This window comes from Fringilla coelebs, assembly GCF_963513975.1.
Source record: "Fringilla coelebs genome assembly, chromosome: 2".
NCBI classification, from domain to species: Eukaryota; Metazoa; Chordata; class Aves; order Passeriformes; family Fringillidae; genus Fringilla; species Fringilla coelebs.
The window spans coordinates 103,929,571-103,947,676 of NC_140029.1; the positions used below are offsets into that span (position 1 = coordinate 103,929,571).

The following is an 18,106-nucleotide window of genomic DNA, read 5'->3' on the forward strand; positions in this document are numbered from 1 at the left end:
ACCCATATGTTATTCTCCTGGGGAAAGTCTCATGGAGAAAAAAAACTTTTAAGCCTGTCTATTTCTTCTTTTCAGTCAGCTTGCAGGATTCCTGACTCAGCTGGACACATTAGGAAATGGAATATATTATTAAATTATCAGAAGTTATGTATTACTGCATCATTGAAGAAAAATATCTGTACTAACACATTAACTAAAGAGAACATGTGGATAAATTAATGACAGCTGAAATATTAGTCACAGCTCTAGAATTCTCTGGTATGCAGGTAAGTGGGAGGGAAGACTGGGACCTGGAGGAAAGTAACCATTTTCTGTGTGAGGAAGAAAAGGAGAAGGAGGACTGAGTAAAAAAGTGTCAGAAACAGCCCTTTAACCAAGTTATGTAACCCTGAGGAATTTATTGTTATGTATAGGATACCTATAGGACATACTCAAGCATGTTAGATGATCATCTTGCAGTAAAGATTGGTACATGCTATTAATTAATTGAATTTTGCCACAAATGTTAAAACTTCATTTGCACAAGCAGGAATTTATAGAAAGGAAAAAAAAAAATTTATTGCTAATAACTTTATTTATGCAACACTTAGAATTTTTAATAATGCAGGTTGACTCCATGCATAGATGGGAGTTCTTTTCACCATCAAAACTCAGACCTATTTCCCACTTATGCAGTCCTAAGAAATATGGTTTGCTGAATTTTATAAGCTGCCAGTAAAGGGGTGGTGCAAACAGCCTTTACTTTTCCCAGTGCACAGAAATTATACTTTTGCATTATAGTTTAGATGAAGTTTCATAGCCTCCTAACTAGCAAGACATTCACTGATAAATCATCATTGTCCTGTTAAAGCGTCATAATTTCACTATCTTTGAAATCCAGGAACTGGAATTAGTAGGAAAAATACTTTATGAGTAGATACACATGGAGAGATTGCATAATGAGAATGTGACAGGAAAATATATATTTTTTTAATAAGCATACTAAGAACATCAATAAATTATCAAGAACTAATTATTACACAGAGCTTAGATAAAAGAAACAAACAAGGGATTGAAAAATTGAATACAGGCCTTTGCTTTCATCCTGGCTTTGCCAAAAGTTCTGAAGACCTAAATCCTCCTAATATATACAGGTACTCAGCCTTTCAGGCCAGGAGAACTGCAGGCCTTTTTAATAGCATAAAACACATTTTTGCCAGCGTTGCACTTCTGATTTTGCCACTGATTAGGCTTGATCTCAATGTAAGCAGAATGTAGAAAATGCAACACTTCTTAAGTGTCTTGAGAAGGTCCTGTAGGATATCAGGGAATAATGGCTCCAGCTGACTCTAGTCTCTAAAGCATGGATGCATTAGCTAGAGACTCATCAGGTGTATATTCTGTATTTCACCAGACAGGCTACAGCTATTTGGAACTTCTTAAACCATTAGCAAATAACACAAGTGATACTGAGGCTGATAAATGCTCATAAAACAACAGTTTGTGTTGCAGAAGAAATGAGTGAATATTCTAATCTAAGTTGTGCTGGTATTGTAGAAAATCTAAGTCCATGAAAAGTTCCCTAATAATTTCATTCTTCATTAGTGTAACAGACCTAGTATCATCACTGATAACTAAATGGCAAAAACTAGAATTGCATGGGAAATAAATGCCATTTCCAAGCCTTTAGAGCTTTATTTCAGCCAGGACATGTAGTACTGCAACTTACAGAAAATATCAAAAAAATATCTATTTGGTACCTAGGTAGTACAGAAGCAAATGGATTAAATAGAAAACAGTTTAAAAATTTTAAATATAAATTAGGTGTAAAAAAGAGCATCCATCCATTTACAGAACAGATAACAAATTTGGACTTAATTTAAGGTTAAATAACTGCTTATATTATTCACATTAAATCAATGTCTTTCCCTAGGTTTTTTAAGCTTTTAATACAGAAGAGTTAATAAATTTTACAATTTCTTGCCCTTTTGTCTCCTTTAAATAATCAAAAACTTTGTTTCTGCTTACTTAATTCTTTCCCAGCAGAAAGTGACCATAAAGTTTTACTGAAAGGAAAAATGTACAGCAATGAGAGAATGCTGAGCTGGTGTAATACCAGTACAGACAGCCATGCACACAACATGAACACCTCTGTCTCTGTGTATGTAGAGGCACTTGGGCTGACTCTGAATAACAGGTAATTTACCTTCTATCCCAAAAGAGGAACAAATCTGAAGGGCCCTCTGGTCGTGTGGCTAATATTTAGTACTGAGTTATCAATACAATCAATCTCTCAAAATAATTGCTAGCTAAACTTTTTGCTTGGTTTACACATCACTGCAGATACTGTAACCTAAAGGTCTGTGTGAAGCTCAGACAACTGATTCAGCTACTTGAGAACTTGAAAATTTCCACATTGGCTCACAGTTTTCCTATTTCCTCAGGTCACACAGGAAAGTTTCTCTTTCTTTCTAACTGAATACAATCCTACTCCTGCAAAATCAATATTCTTGCTCAAATGCTGTCGCCTCCCAAAACTAGAGATAGGAACACCAAAAAGTATTCAGATTTCCATGGATCAGATGGCTCCTAAAATTCTACTATTCAGTGCTCATATATGGCCTTTTATTTGCTTATGTCACAGGGTACAAGCCTCTATAAATCTCAACAGCATTAATTATCTAATATAAAAGTGACCCTCTTGGTCAAGTTTATTTATTTACCTCCTCCCAGTCACAATATCCTTGCTCTCTAACTTCATAATCTTAATATGTGAAGCCCACTAAAATTCATTTGGAGCTTAAAAAGAAAAGAGAAGAGAACTTTGATCTCAATTTAATTGCTTCAGAGTGTTTCAATTGCATCATCAAACACAATTGTGACTGGCTACAAAAATTGTTCTGGAATGCAGGCCTGTGCCAATATTGCAACAACAAAAACATTCACATGATATTGTGAGCTTTTCCCTCGGTTTTAACCTGTTTTACCACAATATGTAGGTGAAAGAGGTTATAACAATTTTCTCCAATACAGCAAAGAGATTGGCCTTGTATATTTCCCAGCTATTCAAAGAAGAATTATTCACAAAGAGCAGGATTTGGATAGCTCAGGAAAAAAAAAATAATCCTGGAATCAATTAAAATATCCTAGATACATCTCTGTTTTCTGTGATTCATTTCAAATAAAGACGTGATCCTTGATGAGCAAGAATTTAATAGGGCTCACATTTCAAAAAGAAGGACAACATATTTCACTGACACTGTAAGACTGCTTCTTTTTGTGCAGGGAAAACCAACATCAACAGGGAGTAAAAAAAAAAAAATCAGATTATTTTTATTAACATTTGTAATAGCTGAAGTGAAGTTAACAGGCTTGGGAAAAAATAGACTTTACCTTTGTCTATTGCCTGATCATGGAAATTATTAAAAACTCTACAAGCTCCATTCTACAAATATTTATGATTTGCATGCAACACAAAGTGAATTCAAACTTGGAAAATAAATTAATTATTAGCCTGAACTCTGCAATATTTAGAAACAATGTCACAGGGAGAACCAGGTTATTATTGCAATGGAATAAAGCAGAATTCAACCTATTTCTGCAGTGTTCACTACAAAATTAAAAATCACAGGCTGAGTTTTCCTTGGTGGTCCAAGGAGAATAGTATTAGGTATTTAATAGACATTCAGTGAATCTGTATGAAATAGAGTACATGGTATAGAAAAAGTAGAGTATAAAATCCTACCCTAAATCCAACACATAAGTTTCAACTGGGACCTCTCTGTATTGGCTCCTTTCATTCATTTTATGTGTTTAGATCATAAATTCCTCAGGGTATGCAGCATATGCCTCTTTGGACACATGCTGCATACAGTGGAGCCACTGTCTCATATCAAGCCCCATCTGTTATTGTGATTTGTATTCCAAAACAGGGCTTGAAATGCTAATTACAAATAACGTTGATCAGCATTCATATTTCTGCTAGAATTAGACGCTATGAAAGTGGGGCACTAAACTCTGTCCTCACACTTCTGCAGTTCACACAGGAATCAGTGACAATTTTGTATCAGCAATCAGGATGTGCTGCCCTTCAGGGATGTGTACAGAGATGCGTGTGCATGCCCAAAATCCATTTCATAACTGATTATGCCAAATTGAATCCAATCACTAGCTTTCCTCCTGCTCTAAAAAAAGCAGCTCTTCTCCTGCCTCCTCTTTTTACTGGGAAAAGGGCCAGGCCTGCTGGATGCACAGTGGTCTGTGGGAATGTGCCATTTGAAATCCCAGCTGGAAGGGGCACGGCCAGGTTGGCACATCAGCGCAAGGACAGGCAGTGCTGGGGAGTGGGGGGCTGGAAGGACACAGGCAGAGTACACGCACCAAGCAGAGAGCTTTAGCTTGACACTGAAACAGCAGACGAAGCTGTGGCCTTGCACTAAGCCTCCTTTTCCATTTTTACACCTCTAGCAGTGAGACAAACACCTTCCAGCAGGCACTGCCATCCATTTATTCAACCTCACCCACCCCCCCATGTGTTTATGGGCTGTGCAGTCACAGAAGGATTACAGAGGTCATCTAATGTGTCCTCCTGGAAAACTTTTCATTTCACTTTCAAGAGAAGTCAGAGGAAAGGGAAAGACCCCTTTATTTCAAATTCTTAATGAAAGAGAGACCACACACTGTGTGGTAGATTGTTCTAAGAGCTAAATGATAAAAGGACACAGGAAAAGGCTTCTTTGCTTCTGGTTTGAACTCACTTGGCTTCAACTTTCAAATACACACTTCTGAGGTACTGAAAATCCTTTATCAAAGCTGTATTTTCCAAAGAGATAATTATAGAGCTCATACTCATTAATATTATCCTCCTTAAGCCCAGCTGGGTTACTTCTTTGATCTATGACTTTGGTACGTATTTTCCATTCTTTTGGACACAATAAATTCAAAACTCAGGAAAGTATGTCCCAGTTATAAGATCTATCATTGGATAGAAAACATTTTGAATCCATGCAGGCTCAGAATGATCTCACATTTAACACTCTTCCTAATCCACATGAGGTACGTTTATATTTTACTAAAATAAGAACCGTACGATTGAGGAGCTACATGCTAAAGTTCATAAAAGTAAAATTACAAAAATAAGAACAGCACTTTATGTATTCTTTTAGTGATCATTGTGTTCATATTATTGCTTGAACAGTTTTTCCATCCTCTGTGGAAAAAATCATCCCCTAAAGATACTCTTAATTCAACAGAAATTATGAATAAGATATCAAGAAAAAACTGACCCAAAAATTCAAAATATGAATCCCTTGAATAAAGAAAATAATTTTAATGTTTATGCATCATTTATGTTGTTGCATGATGGAATATTATTTTAAAAGTTATCACATACAAGTAATATTTTCAATTTAAGACTATGTTCTATGTTGCTCTACCTCGATTTCTTCAATTCACCTTTTCCTTCTCTTTCTGTGTGCAAAGCACTTCTGTATTATTTAACAACTGTTCAATAATTTAATCACTGCCAGTTTTGTTCCCTATTCACCTAATTTGGTAGGAAAGCACAAGCCAGGCTTTTGGCAACCCAGACCAGGAGGACCGTGGGGCAAATATAGCAGCATATTTTATAGGTCAAGGACATATTCAGTATTTCAGAACATTTATTCAAGATTCAGAAAAAACTCTCCCATGAGCAAACACAGAGTTCTTTCTTTGGCAAGAACAAAGGAAAGCACATAACTGTATTTATTCTCATTCTTTTTATCTTCCACATAGAGTCTGTCAGCACAGCAGCAGGAAGTGAATATAGATTTTAATTTGGTTATCACTATTACTGAGTTCAACCACATTTCAGAGAATATTCCAGCAACACGTGAGTTTAACCACCTGCAGCTGGAATTAAGAATATAAGACTGTCTTATACCACACCACTGGATAAATTTCAGGTTTCAACTGCACCAACATTTATAGCTTTTTCTGCTATTTTCTCTCATTTTCAATATCCTTTATTGAAAGTTATTTTGGGAACATTTCAAACATAAGTGAGTGGCTAACAATTGTAACCTTTGAACAAAGCATAGTCTTTGCAAGTCAGAAAGATGACCTTTAACTGAAAATATTTAAAGAAGAGAGAAACTGCTTTGTCTTAATGCAAAACTATTAGAAAAAATAATATATAAATACTGCTATATTGCTCCAAACTGGAAATCATAGAACACGAAAATGGTAGACAGAGCCTCACATAAACTGCCTTAATTCCAGGAAAGGTCAAGTCAGAGACTAGACCAGACCTTATCCTTTAGAACACAATAAATGAAAGTACATAATTCCTTAACATGCAGCAATTCCTTATGAACTAAGAGACTTACTAAGTATCTAATTACATTCATGCCATGATTGCTGTCTAGGTTTTCACCTGTGTATGTTTTTTGAGCAACAGCTATGAATCTGCAAGAAGAAAGTACTTTACTACAAAATTAGCTAGAGTAAAAATTATGAATTAGTTACCCAGAAAGATGTCATCTCTTACTTCAACCACTACAGAGAAATTCTGTAGTCTATGTCAGGAAATCAAGAAGAAAATACTCGCTCAAATACATAAATAATTATTAAAAAGGGAAAAAGAAGAAGAACTCCATAGAAACACAGCTTACTATAAGCATGGTCAGGAATTTCATTGCACCATTCCCTTTTCATTTCACCATTCCACCTAATTACAGCTCCTTTTCCCACACTAACTGACTTTCTCCACTGTCATACAGCAGTCTTTCTCTACTCAACTTTTGTAATAAAATATTAAAATGGGGAGACAAAATGGGAAAATAGGCTAAGCTTGTCTTCAATGACAGGAAAAAATTGGAAGAAAAAAGGGGAAGGGGGAAACAAAGAACTATGTAGTATTCAGATTTTTTACATTTAAAAAATCTTTAAGCTCCACTGTATTTTGAGGATTACTGGACAGAATCCAAATATTTTGAAGAAGGGCTATGTGTAGCCATTATAATCAAGATGAAATTGAAACCATTAGTAGGGATTATGTATGACAATTTAAGATACAAAGATTAATTGCCTTTCAGAATTTGATTGCTTTTTTCTTTTTTTTAATTTTATTTTAAAATTTCCATTTCTCTCTTAGTGCCTTAGAAAATAGCAATTCCTTGTAATTCCAGAGGAATCTAGAATTAATCTGTCTCTAAATTAACTTTCTGCTTAAAAGAATAAGATTAGGCAGACAATGCATTTTAGGTATTTTATATATTAGAGGTAGATTTACCTTGTCGCCTTCAGAGAAAGTCATTCCATCAATGGCCCTTTTCCAAGTAATCTCTGGAACAGGTTCTCCTTCTGCTTCACAGATGAGGGTTGCTTTCCCATACTCAAATGTGGTTTCATTTTTGAGTTGTATTATTTGAGGCTGCACTGTTAAAAATACAAATTGCATTACTGATCCTGCACAAATAATGCAATATCAAAATCTATCTTTAAAACCATCTTTTTTTTTGTCAAACATATTCTTAATTATGTTTTTTGGATTAACTAAAGTTTTAATGCTATTATCTATAAAAGAAATTACCTTTCCTGACCTCAAGTTGCACAGCAACCATTTCTGTATGCCCCATGAGCTGGACATCCTACTTCCTTGGTGGGGTAGAATGGGATGGATCGATGGCTGTGTTTATGTTCTTTTTTCCCCTTAGGAACAAGCTGCCCAGGAGCTGTGAAGTATCCCTCCCTGGAGATAACCAAAACCCAGCTAGATTTGTCCCAAGATATCTCACTCTGGACTGGATGGTCTCCAGAGGTGCTTTCCTATCTCAGGCATTCTTTGATTCTATAATAACTGGTGTTTGTCTTCAAATGCACATAATTCAGAAAAAAATATGAATTATTAGCATTCTTTGACTTTGATCTTTAGCAATGCTTCACTGGCCTACATGAATTACAGAGTTTAACAAAATCCCCCAGCAACAAACACAATTCACTAGTATTAACATTATGGAGAGTCCCCTGTTACAGAGGTGTTCATCCTTACTTACCAAGTAAACTGGTGGTAAGATACATTTTAAAAAGTCCAGATATTGTTTGCTTTCTTCAAATCATTCCACTTTATAGACTCAATTACATATCAGCTACATCTTTCAATCTATTCTGTATTATTTATACATCCAATACAATTTCTGGTTACATGTGAATACTTTTACATTGAGATTTATCTGTACAATAAGTCTGTATTAGAACTGTGGATAGAACATTACTCTCTTCCATGACATTCAAGTTTCTTCATTAATTTTTTCTTGTCCTATATATTACCTCATATATAATGATTAATAGGTTTTTCTGAACCTATTCTCCTTATACATTGAAGAAAACACTCATCCCCCTGAAAAACCCAACATGTAATCCTGTAACAAGAATATGATTCAAGATGTTTACACCCAAAAGCAGTGAATAAAATTTACATGACTTAATCAAAAAATTTACAAGACTTAATCAAAACTGGGCAGCTCTTAAGATGAACTTCATCAGCTTTAAGTACATTTGTTAAAGGAATGTATTTCCCAAGCAGTTTCTCTGAGCTTCACTTTTGAGGAAGAATGACTGTATTGTATTCCTTATGAAACAGAAAACAAAGAGATGTAATCTGTCTTCTAATGGGGTTACTAAAGTGTGTGCTATGGAGAACAGCAATATTGCCTTATGTTCATGGATCAAAATGGGAAAGATGCTCCTTCAGGTTGGAATGGGCACCAGGAGAGCTTCTTGACCAACCCCCTCCTCAACACAGCATCAACAGACCCTGTTCAGGTCAGACTGCTCGGGGATTTGTCAAGCACTATTTCCAAACATGCCATGAACAGAGAGCAGACATCCTCTCCTCAGCCTACTGCAGTGCCTGGCTGTCCTGGTGAGGGCTGCTTCCCTTATGTCCAGTCTCCTGTTTCATTTTATGACTCCTCAGTGATAAGTCAATACATTCTTGGTGCATTCAGCATCACCAAGAAGAATAAGAAAAGCAGGTTCAAAATTGCTATCTGTAGGCACATCACCTACTTTTTTATCCATTCCCTCCACACAATTCTTGGTCTCACTTCTCATTCCTTTTCTCCATATTCCTTCTGTTGCTTCTTTGCTGTCTGTTCACCCTTGGCTATTATGAATAAACTATTGTGTGTTTACTGCATAGAGATGAGAAACAAGTAGCATTTTACCTAAGAAAGAACTGAACTAATATCCTGCTTTATTAATATATAATCTATGGTGAATGAGATCATGTGATGAAAGAAAACACCCTGAGTGATCAGGAATTCTTGAAATGTCAACTGGATGCAGATTTATTGCATGCAGTAGAAGGTAGCAAGCAAATCATTACATTAGGATACCAATTTGGCCAAGAAAATTCAAAACTCCTCTCTGGTACAAAAAGGAAGGTCAGTGGAAAGACCTAAAAACCCACCAGAATTAGAGACAAAAGATAATTATGTTAAACCCGCAAATAACTTTAATTATTACTCTCACTTTCAGGATCATTCAAATGCCCATGAAGTATTTCACCTTGGCCCTCAAGTGCTCTATTTCTATAGCCATCTCACCTGGCTACAAAATAAATTGTTCTATTCTTTCATTACTTTGATCTATCATCCTTCCCGGAAAAAAGAAACGAGCTATAACAGACATAAAGCTTTTTTTTTTTTTTTTAGAGGGATCATACATAGTATTTCATGCCAAAAAAATCTCAAAAGTTATAATTACTTCCATCAAAATGAGTTCCCCAGATGGACAACATGACAAACAATGTAATTTGCCCAAGATGATGCATGTTTCAAAACACAAAAATAATTCTTAACCTTAGACTTATTCTGAATTCCTTTAAGACCTTCTTCAAATGGATCACTTCAAGACAAAAAGTTTTAGCTTGACATTTTAGACAAGAGTACCTGACATTTAAAGGAATAAGCACTGATTAATCATCAAATATTTCTAGCTGACAGTTATTACTTGGAAGAAGAGAGCTCATATGGGAGATATTATTTAATTAATTCATTTTTGTAGGTCACAAGTCATAACTTACTATTGACTGGAAGTTTTTACACTGTTTGAATACTTTTCAATGACATTTTGGACATTGGAAAATATTAAAATACATTTGTGTACATGTAAATAAAACTATATGAAAATGCCAAAACTAGTATTAACAGAAATACTGGAACAGCCAGTTCCCCCACCTTCCTGCCTCCAATTTTCTAACTGTTCTTTCTAAATTGATAAGGTCATTCTCAAACTGAGTTGGTATTTTCTTTTTGTATTCTAGAAATTATGAAGCAAATAAAAATATAGAGCCTTGGAATGCAAATTCAGGAAGCCAGTCAGGGTTTTGCTGCTTTCTTCAGACAAAAATAGGGGAATATAGATGTTGTGATGTAGTTGAAACATTTGTAAGCTAAATGACCTGGCTTAAATGAAAGAATTCATGAATATAGAAAGGAGCTAAACTTCATTAAAATTATTTAAGGAAAGGAATTATTATTACTAGACATGCATTGTTAAATATGAACAGAGTGATGATGCCGAATAAAGAAACAACATTTACTGATTGCAAAGTTTGTTTTCTGAGCCAGAAAGGTGGGTTTTAAGTTTCCTAACATTTCCTCAGTAAACAAGTTTCTCTCAGATTTCTTTCTTGGACTATTCTGGATTTGTCTCATTGCTGTGTGCATACAGCCTCCCCCAAAAGCTTATGATGAACATGGATAGCAGTCTGAGGCTTTTCTTACAACCAGTTTCTTGGAAAAGGCACACAATTTATTGAATTCACAGGCTTCTACCCATCCCTTTAACAAAGAATTTCATCAAACCTGGAAAGTAACGCATATATAAAGCTTGAGATAGCCCTGCTTATGTTTCACCAAAAGACTTTCAACAGTTTGATATTGATACAAACTTGCTTGTATTGGTGAGAGGCCTGTATGGCTGCCTGATGAATCACTTGATTAATATATCCCAGGAGGAATCCTCCCTCCCTGCAGTCCTCCTGCACAGACACGTTTGAGTCAGGTGGCAAAACTGCAACCCCATCCTCCCAGAAACTCCTGGCACAATTTGAACTTAGTAAACAAACTAGAGCCAGCATGGAAATATCTATAAAAGAGGTTTCAGAAATTTGATTCCTTATATGATAAGGATTCACACACATAGCAGTATGAAATGCTGACCTGACTTAGCACACCATGAACTGTCTCTCTCTTTTGGATGGTATTATTGAAACATGTTAAAATGCTATTCCTGCTTCACACTCAGAAGGGTTTAAAACTTGTCTTCTGGGAAAACTGTCATCACCATCTTTACAGATTGGATATTTTTTATTTTAAAAAATAGAAGTATTCAAAAAAAGTGATGAAGTAATAAGGAGGAAAAAAGGAATGCAGAAAATGCATAAACTTCTTATGATGCCTCAGGTTTTAGCTTTTATATTTTTTAGATTCTGTGCTGCTTTGGTGTCTAGTTTTGAGCTTCCTATTAGGGGACAGTAAGCTCTTCACAGAGCAGGGAGACAAAACAATTCCTTCCCTAGCTGGGGACCAAGGACAAATGATCCAAATTTCAGGCTCGAGAGCATAAACAACAGTGGACTGAAGAGAGAAAAACAAGGATGGGACTCCATGGGGTAAAGCTGTAATTGGACAAATAACTCCAATATGAGAATGCACCAGAACTTATAAAAGCGAGTGACCTCGTGACTGGTCATCCATTTGTGACCATTTTGGGTCCATCTGGGGTGCAGCCCTGGCTGGGCTCTTGTCCTGCCCAAGGTGAATCCATTGAAGCCTTTTAATAAATACCTACTTTATTCTATAACTCCTGCCTAGTCTCTGTTCCAGGTCAGCCTTCACAAGGAATCACTAACATTACATCTGTAAGTGTTGAGCTGTGCTTTGAGAAGCTGCAGTCGGTGAACTTTATGATATTTGAAAGGAGCAGGCACAAATAGCTCCATGCACAGATCCATGGCATTCTCCTTCTAGAGGTATCAGCGAATTTAAATGAAAAGCTTCCATGCATGTATTGAATAGCATCTCACGACAAACAAAACAAATCACAAAAAGCATATTAAAACACATATAAATTTACTTATTAAGCCCAAAAGAAAATTATTAAGGTATGCTCCAGGCACTATAAAAAGAAATGCAGCATTAAGGCTGAAAATAAGGGGAAAATTTAGACAACTTGTCACCCCAATGTCAGAAGCACAAGACAGCCTTTTTGGTTCCAAGATGAATGGATTTTGAAGGACTAAATTAACATAAAGGTTTTGAATTTCAGCATTTGAAATAAAAACAAGAAGGATAAGATAGGAGAGGTCCATCATATTTCCTCCTCTCTGTCAGATAACAAAAAATATATTAATAACAAAATATAGTTTCTCAATAATCAATAAAAAATACACTTTGAATGTAGAAAACTGAAAAAACTTTTCCACTAAACAACACTCAGTTTACAATTACGAAGGCATCTAGAAAATAAAAATAGCATGTGTTTAAACTATGCATTAAGTACAAAGTGTCTTTTGTAATGCTTTTGGAGGTATCCCCTCATTTGATTTTCATGAAGTCATTTGTCAGAACCCACTGAAATGCCAATGAAACACTTTTACAATAAAATATAACTCAGACGGCCCTCTTACTGATTATGGAGGTAAAACACCTGAATCATAGAGAACTTTATATTAACTTATGTTAGACCTCCATTAAAATTTTTATTTTTATGGATTCTGATTAAAGAAATAATATTTTTTCTTTCTAGGAAAATAAATTATTAAACATATAGATGTGGCTTTCTGTGACCTAAGTACAGAAAAGAGAATACTTGTTGAAAACCTCAATGCTAATTATCATCAAATTGTATAACCACGTATTTGAGTGATAAAGAAGTAGAAATAAGCAACTAGAGCAAACAAAATGAAAACCCTGGGAATATAAACACTATTCATATTAAGCACAAATATGTCTTTAATTAAAGCTAATTTTCTTTCATTTAGTCTGATTATATTTTTTATTCTAACATAAATGAAGACTACTGCCATCACTTTGGAGAAAGAATGATGAAGAAATGAATGTTTACTCTGGAGAAAGTAAGATGTAGGAAGCTTCAATGTATTGAATTTATTGACTGGTATTAAATCAATTGCTTCTTCCTATGTTATTTTTGGAATTTTTCTTGAGTTGTCCATAGATGTAAATATGTGGTATTTCATAATTAAAAATGATAATTTAGATGTATCTAAACACACAAATTTATAAATATGGATAGTTACTACTGAAGAAAAAAAAAATGAAAATATAAAGTGGAACAGCATGAGTGAAAGTGATTGCTATCAAATAGAAACAAATACAGAGAACATTTTTAAAGAATGGAAGGATGAATACCTATGGTTTCAAGCTGTTCAGCAGTAAACATAAATGAATTTGGATTAAAAACGTTAGCACAAGTTCTAAGCATTAATAGATAAGATCTTTTAGGTAGTAATTGCTAATGATACAAAAAAAAAGCTATAGCAGATAAGAGGAGGACAGAGATAATCAAATCATATCAACAAAGACTGAGAGAAACAGGGTTTTTTCTCTCTTTTTAGAACAAAGCACTGATACAGATGAACTGGGCAAGGCAGGGTATGTGCCTACAGGTTTCCACACATATATCAGAGCTGCAGAAAAACTGTCAGAGTAAGCATTTTACATCAGAATAAAAAGGTTTTTAGCCTTGATACTGAAAAACACCCAAAAGTTAAATTAAAGAATCTAGGTCATGCATGGAAACTAAATATGTAGCAATTACACGACACTGAACTGAGCATGTCCATTCAAAAGTCCTGTGTTCTAGAAAGTTTAGGCAGTGAATTCTATAATGTTACTATTATTTTTATTACATTATGGTTATATTACTCTTATTATGAGTTTTAACACTGCCAGAGCCGTGGTGTAGAAACAGTAGTCGTTGCCCCGAGGAGTTTGCATTGCAAATTAAAATTAAAGATAGCAGACTTATAAGTTAATGAAGTGAGAGAGAAAAATGTAATTTAATAGGTCAATTTAACATAAACAAGTTGTTTGTGTACTATTTAGCTATAATAACCAGCCATCTGCCTTGCCATTTTCAGACTGACAATTCTTTAACACATTTAATGGGAAAAAAAAAAGTACTTGTTGGCTGTATATATGATTGTATACAATCTGTGTGAAAGAGATAAAAGTGAAGTTTATTGTAGGAGACATTAAAATCCATTACAAATTAGCTATAATCTCTTAGGACAGAGATGTGGGAGACACTCCAGAGAATTCTATGGAAACTTAAACATAAGAAATTATTTTCCATGCAGGAAAGAAAATACCTAAGAAATTAAGAGTTTAGGATGTGTAGGTTCATTATGGATTTAAACAGCTCATTGTATCCATTAGAACAGTAAGATTTTGCTATCCATGGAGTCCCCAGAAAAGTGGTTACTAAAAGATGAAAAATAAATACAGGAAATCCTCATTCAGAGTCTGGTGTCTCCTTTTCCCTGTCCCTTTCATTGAAAAGTTTCCTTGCTTTAGGCAAGGAAGTAAACCAAGTAAATTTCAGGAATACTTAAAATTACTTATTTAACACACACAGTTATTTCTGACTTAAATTTCCCTAAATTAATATAAAAATTAATAAGTAATTTCTATTAATTCCATTTGTATTTTTTTTAAAGCTTGGAAATAAACTTGAATAAAATATTTCAATTTTCCGAACCAAGATGCTGTACTTGAGGCTGGGATAAAATTTAAGATTTTATTTCATCTTGTTTCCTTTGAAAAGAAATCGAGAATAACTCTCAAGAACCTCAGACCAACAGCCCATGGAATCCACATGGAGTAGGGAGCTGGAGCCAACACAGCATCAAGAGTTTCTCAAAGAGGAGACAGTGGGCTGTATGGGAACACAGCCATGTTCACCTGACACCATGGCTCCAGCCTCAGGCTCCCATGCCCCAAGTGCCAGCATTATGCAGCCCAGAATTTACCCCCTTCAATATCAATTATCAGATTACTCTCTCCCATTAGAACTCCTTCACTTTCATAAATTATTATTAGCTTTAGCTAGGAATTAATGCTAAACCCTAAATAATTGATTTTTTTTAACAGGAATTAATTTCCTCTGTCCTAAGTATGGCATTTAAGTGTTCAAATAGAAAATATCTTTCTCTATAATACAAGCTATATTTAACGTAAAAAAGCCCAACACATTCATTTTTGTAGGTTTTTTATAAGTTACAGCCTTTTTGTTTTGTACAGTGATTCTGAGGGATGTTATCTACATTCTCATGAATACCCACTCTCACTAGGTTATGTCTCAACAAAACTTCAAAAAAATTATCAGTTCTGTGTGAAGGAGGGAATCATTAGCACAGTTGGGGTGGGGAAACATAGAAAGAGAAACAAGGGTTTTGAGGTTATTACTTTTATCCTTTGAAGCTCAGCACACACAACATTGTTGTGACTACATCTGCAATCGCATACTTAAAAAATAGATGTCAAGAAAGATAAATTGAAAAGAAAAAGTTAGGAAGATCTCTGCATGGCGTTGCCTTACTAAAAACCCTCATTGCTTAGAAGTCAAGGTAACCTGCTTTTCCCCCTTTCAAAACTTCCCCCTTTCTCCTCTTGGTTTTCTTGCAAGCTTCTAAATTAACTTCAACTTCTAAATTAAAACCAGAGTGAATGAACTAAATAACACTCCATCGTATACTGCATGTGAGTAGCAGAAAAGCAAATGCTGAAGATAACCTTTTCAAAATGAAATACAGGTGTAAAGGTTTAAGCAGCCAACAGGGACAACAGAAGTAAAATCATACAAAAAGCACTTTGATGCATCAGTAGGCCCCTTGCAGAAATACTATTAAACTGTAAATTGTGAATTAACACCTATATCCTTACTGTTTGCATTTTAAAAGGGAAGATGGACCATATTATGCAGTACTTACCAAAAACTTGAAGGACTGTCTGTTTTTTGTCATTTCCTGCTTTGTTTTTAGCATTACAGATATAAGGACCTGCATCAATATTTTTTATATCTCTTATTGTTAGTTGTGTGTTGCTTCCTCTCAGGACATATTTTTCATTTTCTTCAATAAGTTTACCATTCCTAAAAAAATAATAATAATAAAAAAAAAAGGTATAAATCAGCCACTAAGTTCCAGTAATAATGTGCCATAGTGTACAATGTGTGAAAATAATATTTGAGGGAAGAAACTACTATTACACCAGCCTCAAAAATCACAATTTAATGGTCAGGTTAAAAGATATATATATATATATATGTGTGTGTGTGTGTGTGCGTGTGTGTGTGTGTGTATAGATATGTATAGATATGTATATGTGTGTGTGTGTATATGTGTATGTGTGTTTATATATATATATACATATACACATATACATCAAAAATACTATAATACCTTTATTCTTAAACATTCAATATTGACCTAATGTTAGAAAAATGCTCGTGAATAGGATTCTTACATATGGCTTACACTCAAGAGAGGGCATAAGGAAATTGGTTATATATTGTATGTGAGAAACTATCAAAAGCATATTTCTCAAGTGTAACTGCTGCAGTTCACAGTAGTAACAATGTAGCAACTTATAAAAAAATTAAATTGCATTCACGTAGAGCCTATTGGCACATCAAGAACCCATCCAAATTATTTCCTCTCAGTTGTTGTTGGCTAGCCACAACTTAGCAAGCAGGCATGTCTCCAGATGTTAGAATGAGCTGTGACCAGATGGTACAGAAATAATAAAATCTGCAAGCAATTCTGAGGGCTGATTGAGGCTTGACCAGTCCATTTGAGCACCTTGGCTTACACACAGCTGCTTTTTCAAGAGGGCATTACTCAAACATTCTATTTTATTCAATATACCTAGTTTAGGAGATTCAATTTTTTCAATATTTGAACAAAAATTATTTCCATTTTATTCTCATATAGGGATAAGTACATATATTTTGTATTTTCCCAAATAATATTTTCTCTAAAAGTGAGGATACTGCTTTTTTCTTGGGAGAATCATAACTCTTAGTAGGAGTACCCTGCTATCTATACCGTTTGCACTTAGTAATAACACTTTTTTGTAAATAATTCTAATCCACTTACTTGCCAACATCAAGACATTATTATGATACCTGTTCATTTCCTTTCCAAAGAAAATCACAGAAACTGTTTTACAGAACAGGAAAGGCCTAATTTTCTATATTAGATAGTCTCACAGAAAACCAAACCTAACCAAAACCAGAACAAACAGAAAAGCCACCCAAACCCACTACACAACAACAGACAAAGAAACAAACAACCAAAAAAACCCCCAAACAACCAAAAACCCCCTAGTGATTTCTATTAGGAGACAAAAGTATGACAAAAGGTTAGAAGCAATTTCCAGGTACCTGTTTTCACAATCATTGATATCTATAGCAGTTTCTCAGCAGAAATGAGATTATGAGTACTTCCCTGGACCCTCTAGTGAGCAGAGAGATTCATACTGATGCTGATATTGGATAACAGGAAAACACAAATAGGATACTTAAAGTGGATTATTTCTTTTGTAAGATAATTCTAAGTCCTGTCAGCAAAGACCAGGAAATTGATCCAGCTAAACTTTAGCAGTGTAAATTATCTCCACAGCTATAAACAATGTTTTCAGTAGGACTATTCACACGAGTAAAGATTTCCAGTTCATGACCTGTAGTTACATTAGGATCGTTATCTTTCGCTCCTGGCTAATTTAATTCCATTAGTGTATTGCCTCTCTGAAGGTTATGCTTTACATTAATGACATATCAGCTCCAACAGATACCAGTTCAATGGAGAATTAATTAGATTCTCTTAGTCCACAAAATATCAACAAAATATATACCTATATGAAACAGAGCTGCAACTAAACTTTAATGACCTTTCTTCATGACAAGGTATTTCAAAGTGACTAATTTTTATAAGCGCACTAAAGGATTTTTGGAGAGAAATTGACATATTTGTTCAGATGCATCCATTTTAAATTGATCGAAACTAAATATCATCAGCACATGGAAATAAAAATGGTCAACATAAATAATTCAA

At 34.7% G+C, this 18,106-nt stretch overlaps 1 protein-coding gene across 2 annotated transcripts in view; it reads right to left on the bottom strand.

Annotated features, from left to right (window-relative positions):
* Positions 1 to 18,106, bottom strand: part of NCAM2 (neural cell adhesion molecule 2) — a gene marked incomplete at both ends in the record, with an annotated part of 264,672 nt that overhangs the window by 95,298 nt on the left and 151,268 nt on the right. For both annotated transcript variants that reach the window (XM_084226908.1, XM_084226909.1), the window contains 2 exons: positions 7,253 to 7,398; positions 15,983 to 16,143. In XM_084226908.1, coding sequence (XP_084083034.1) covers positions 7,253 to 7,398; positions 15,983 to 16,143 — 307 coding nt within the window. The remainder of the gene's footprint in view (positions 1 to 7,252; positions 7,399 to 15,982; positions 16,144 to 18,106) is intronic.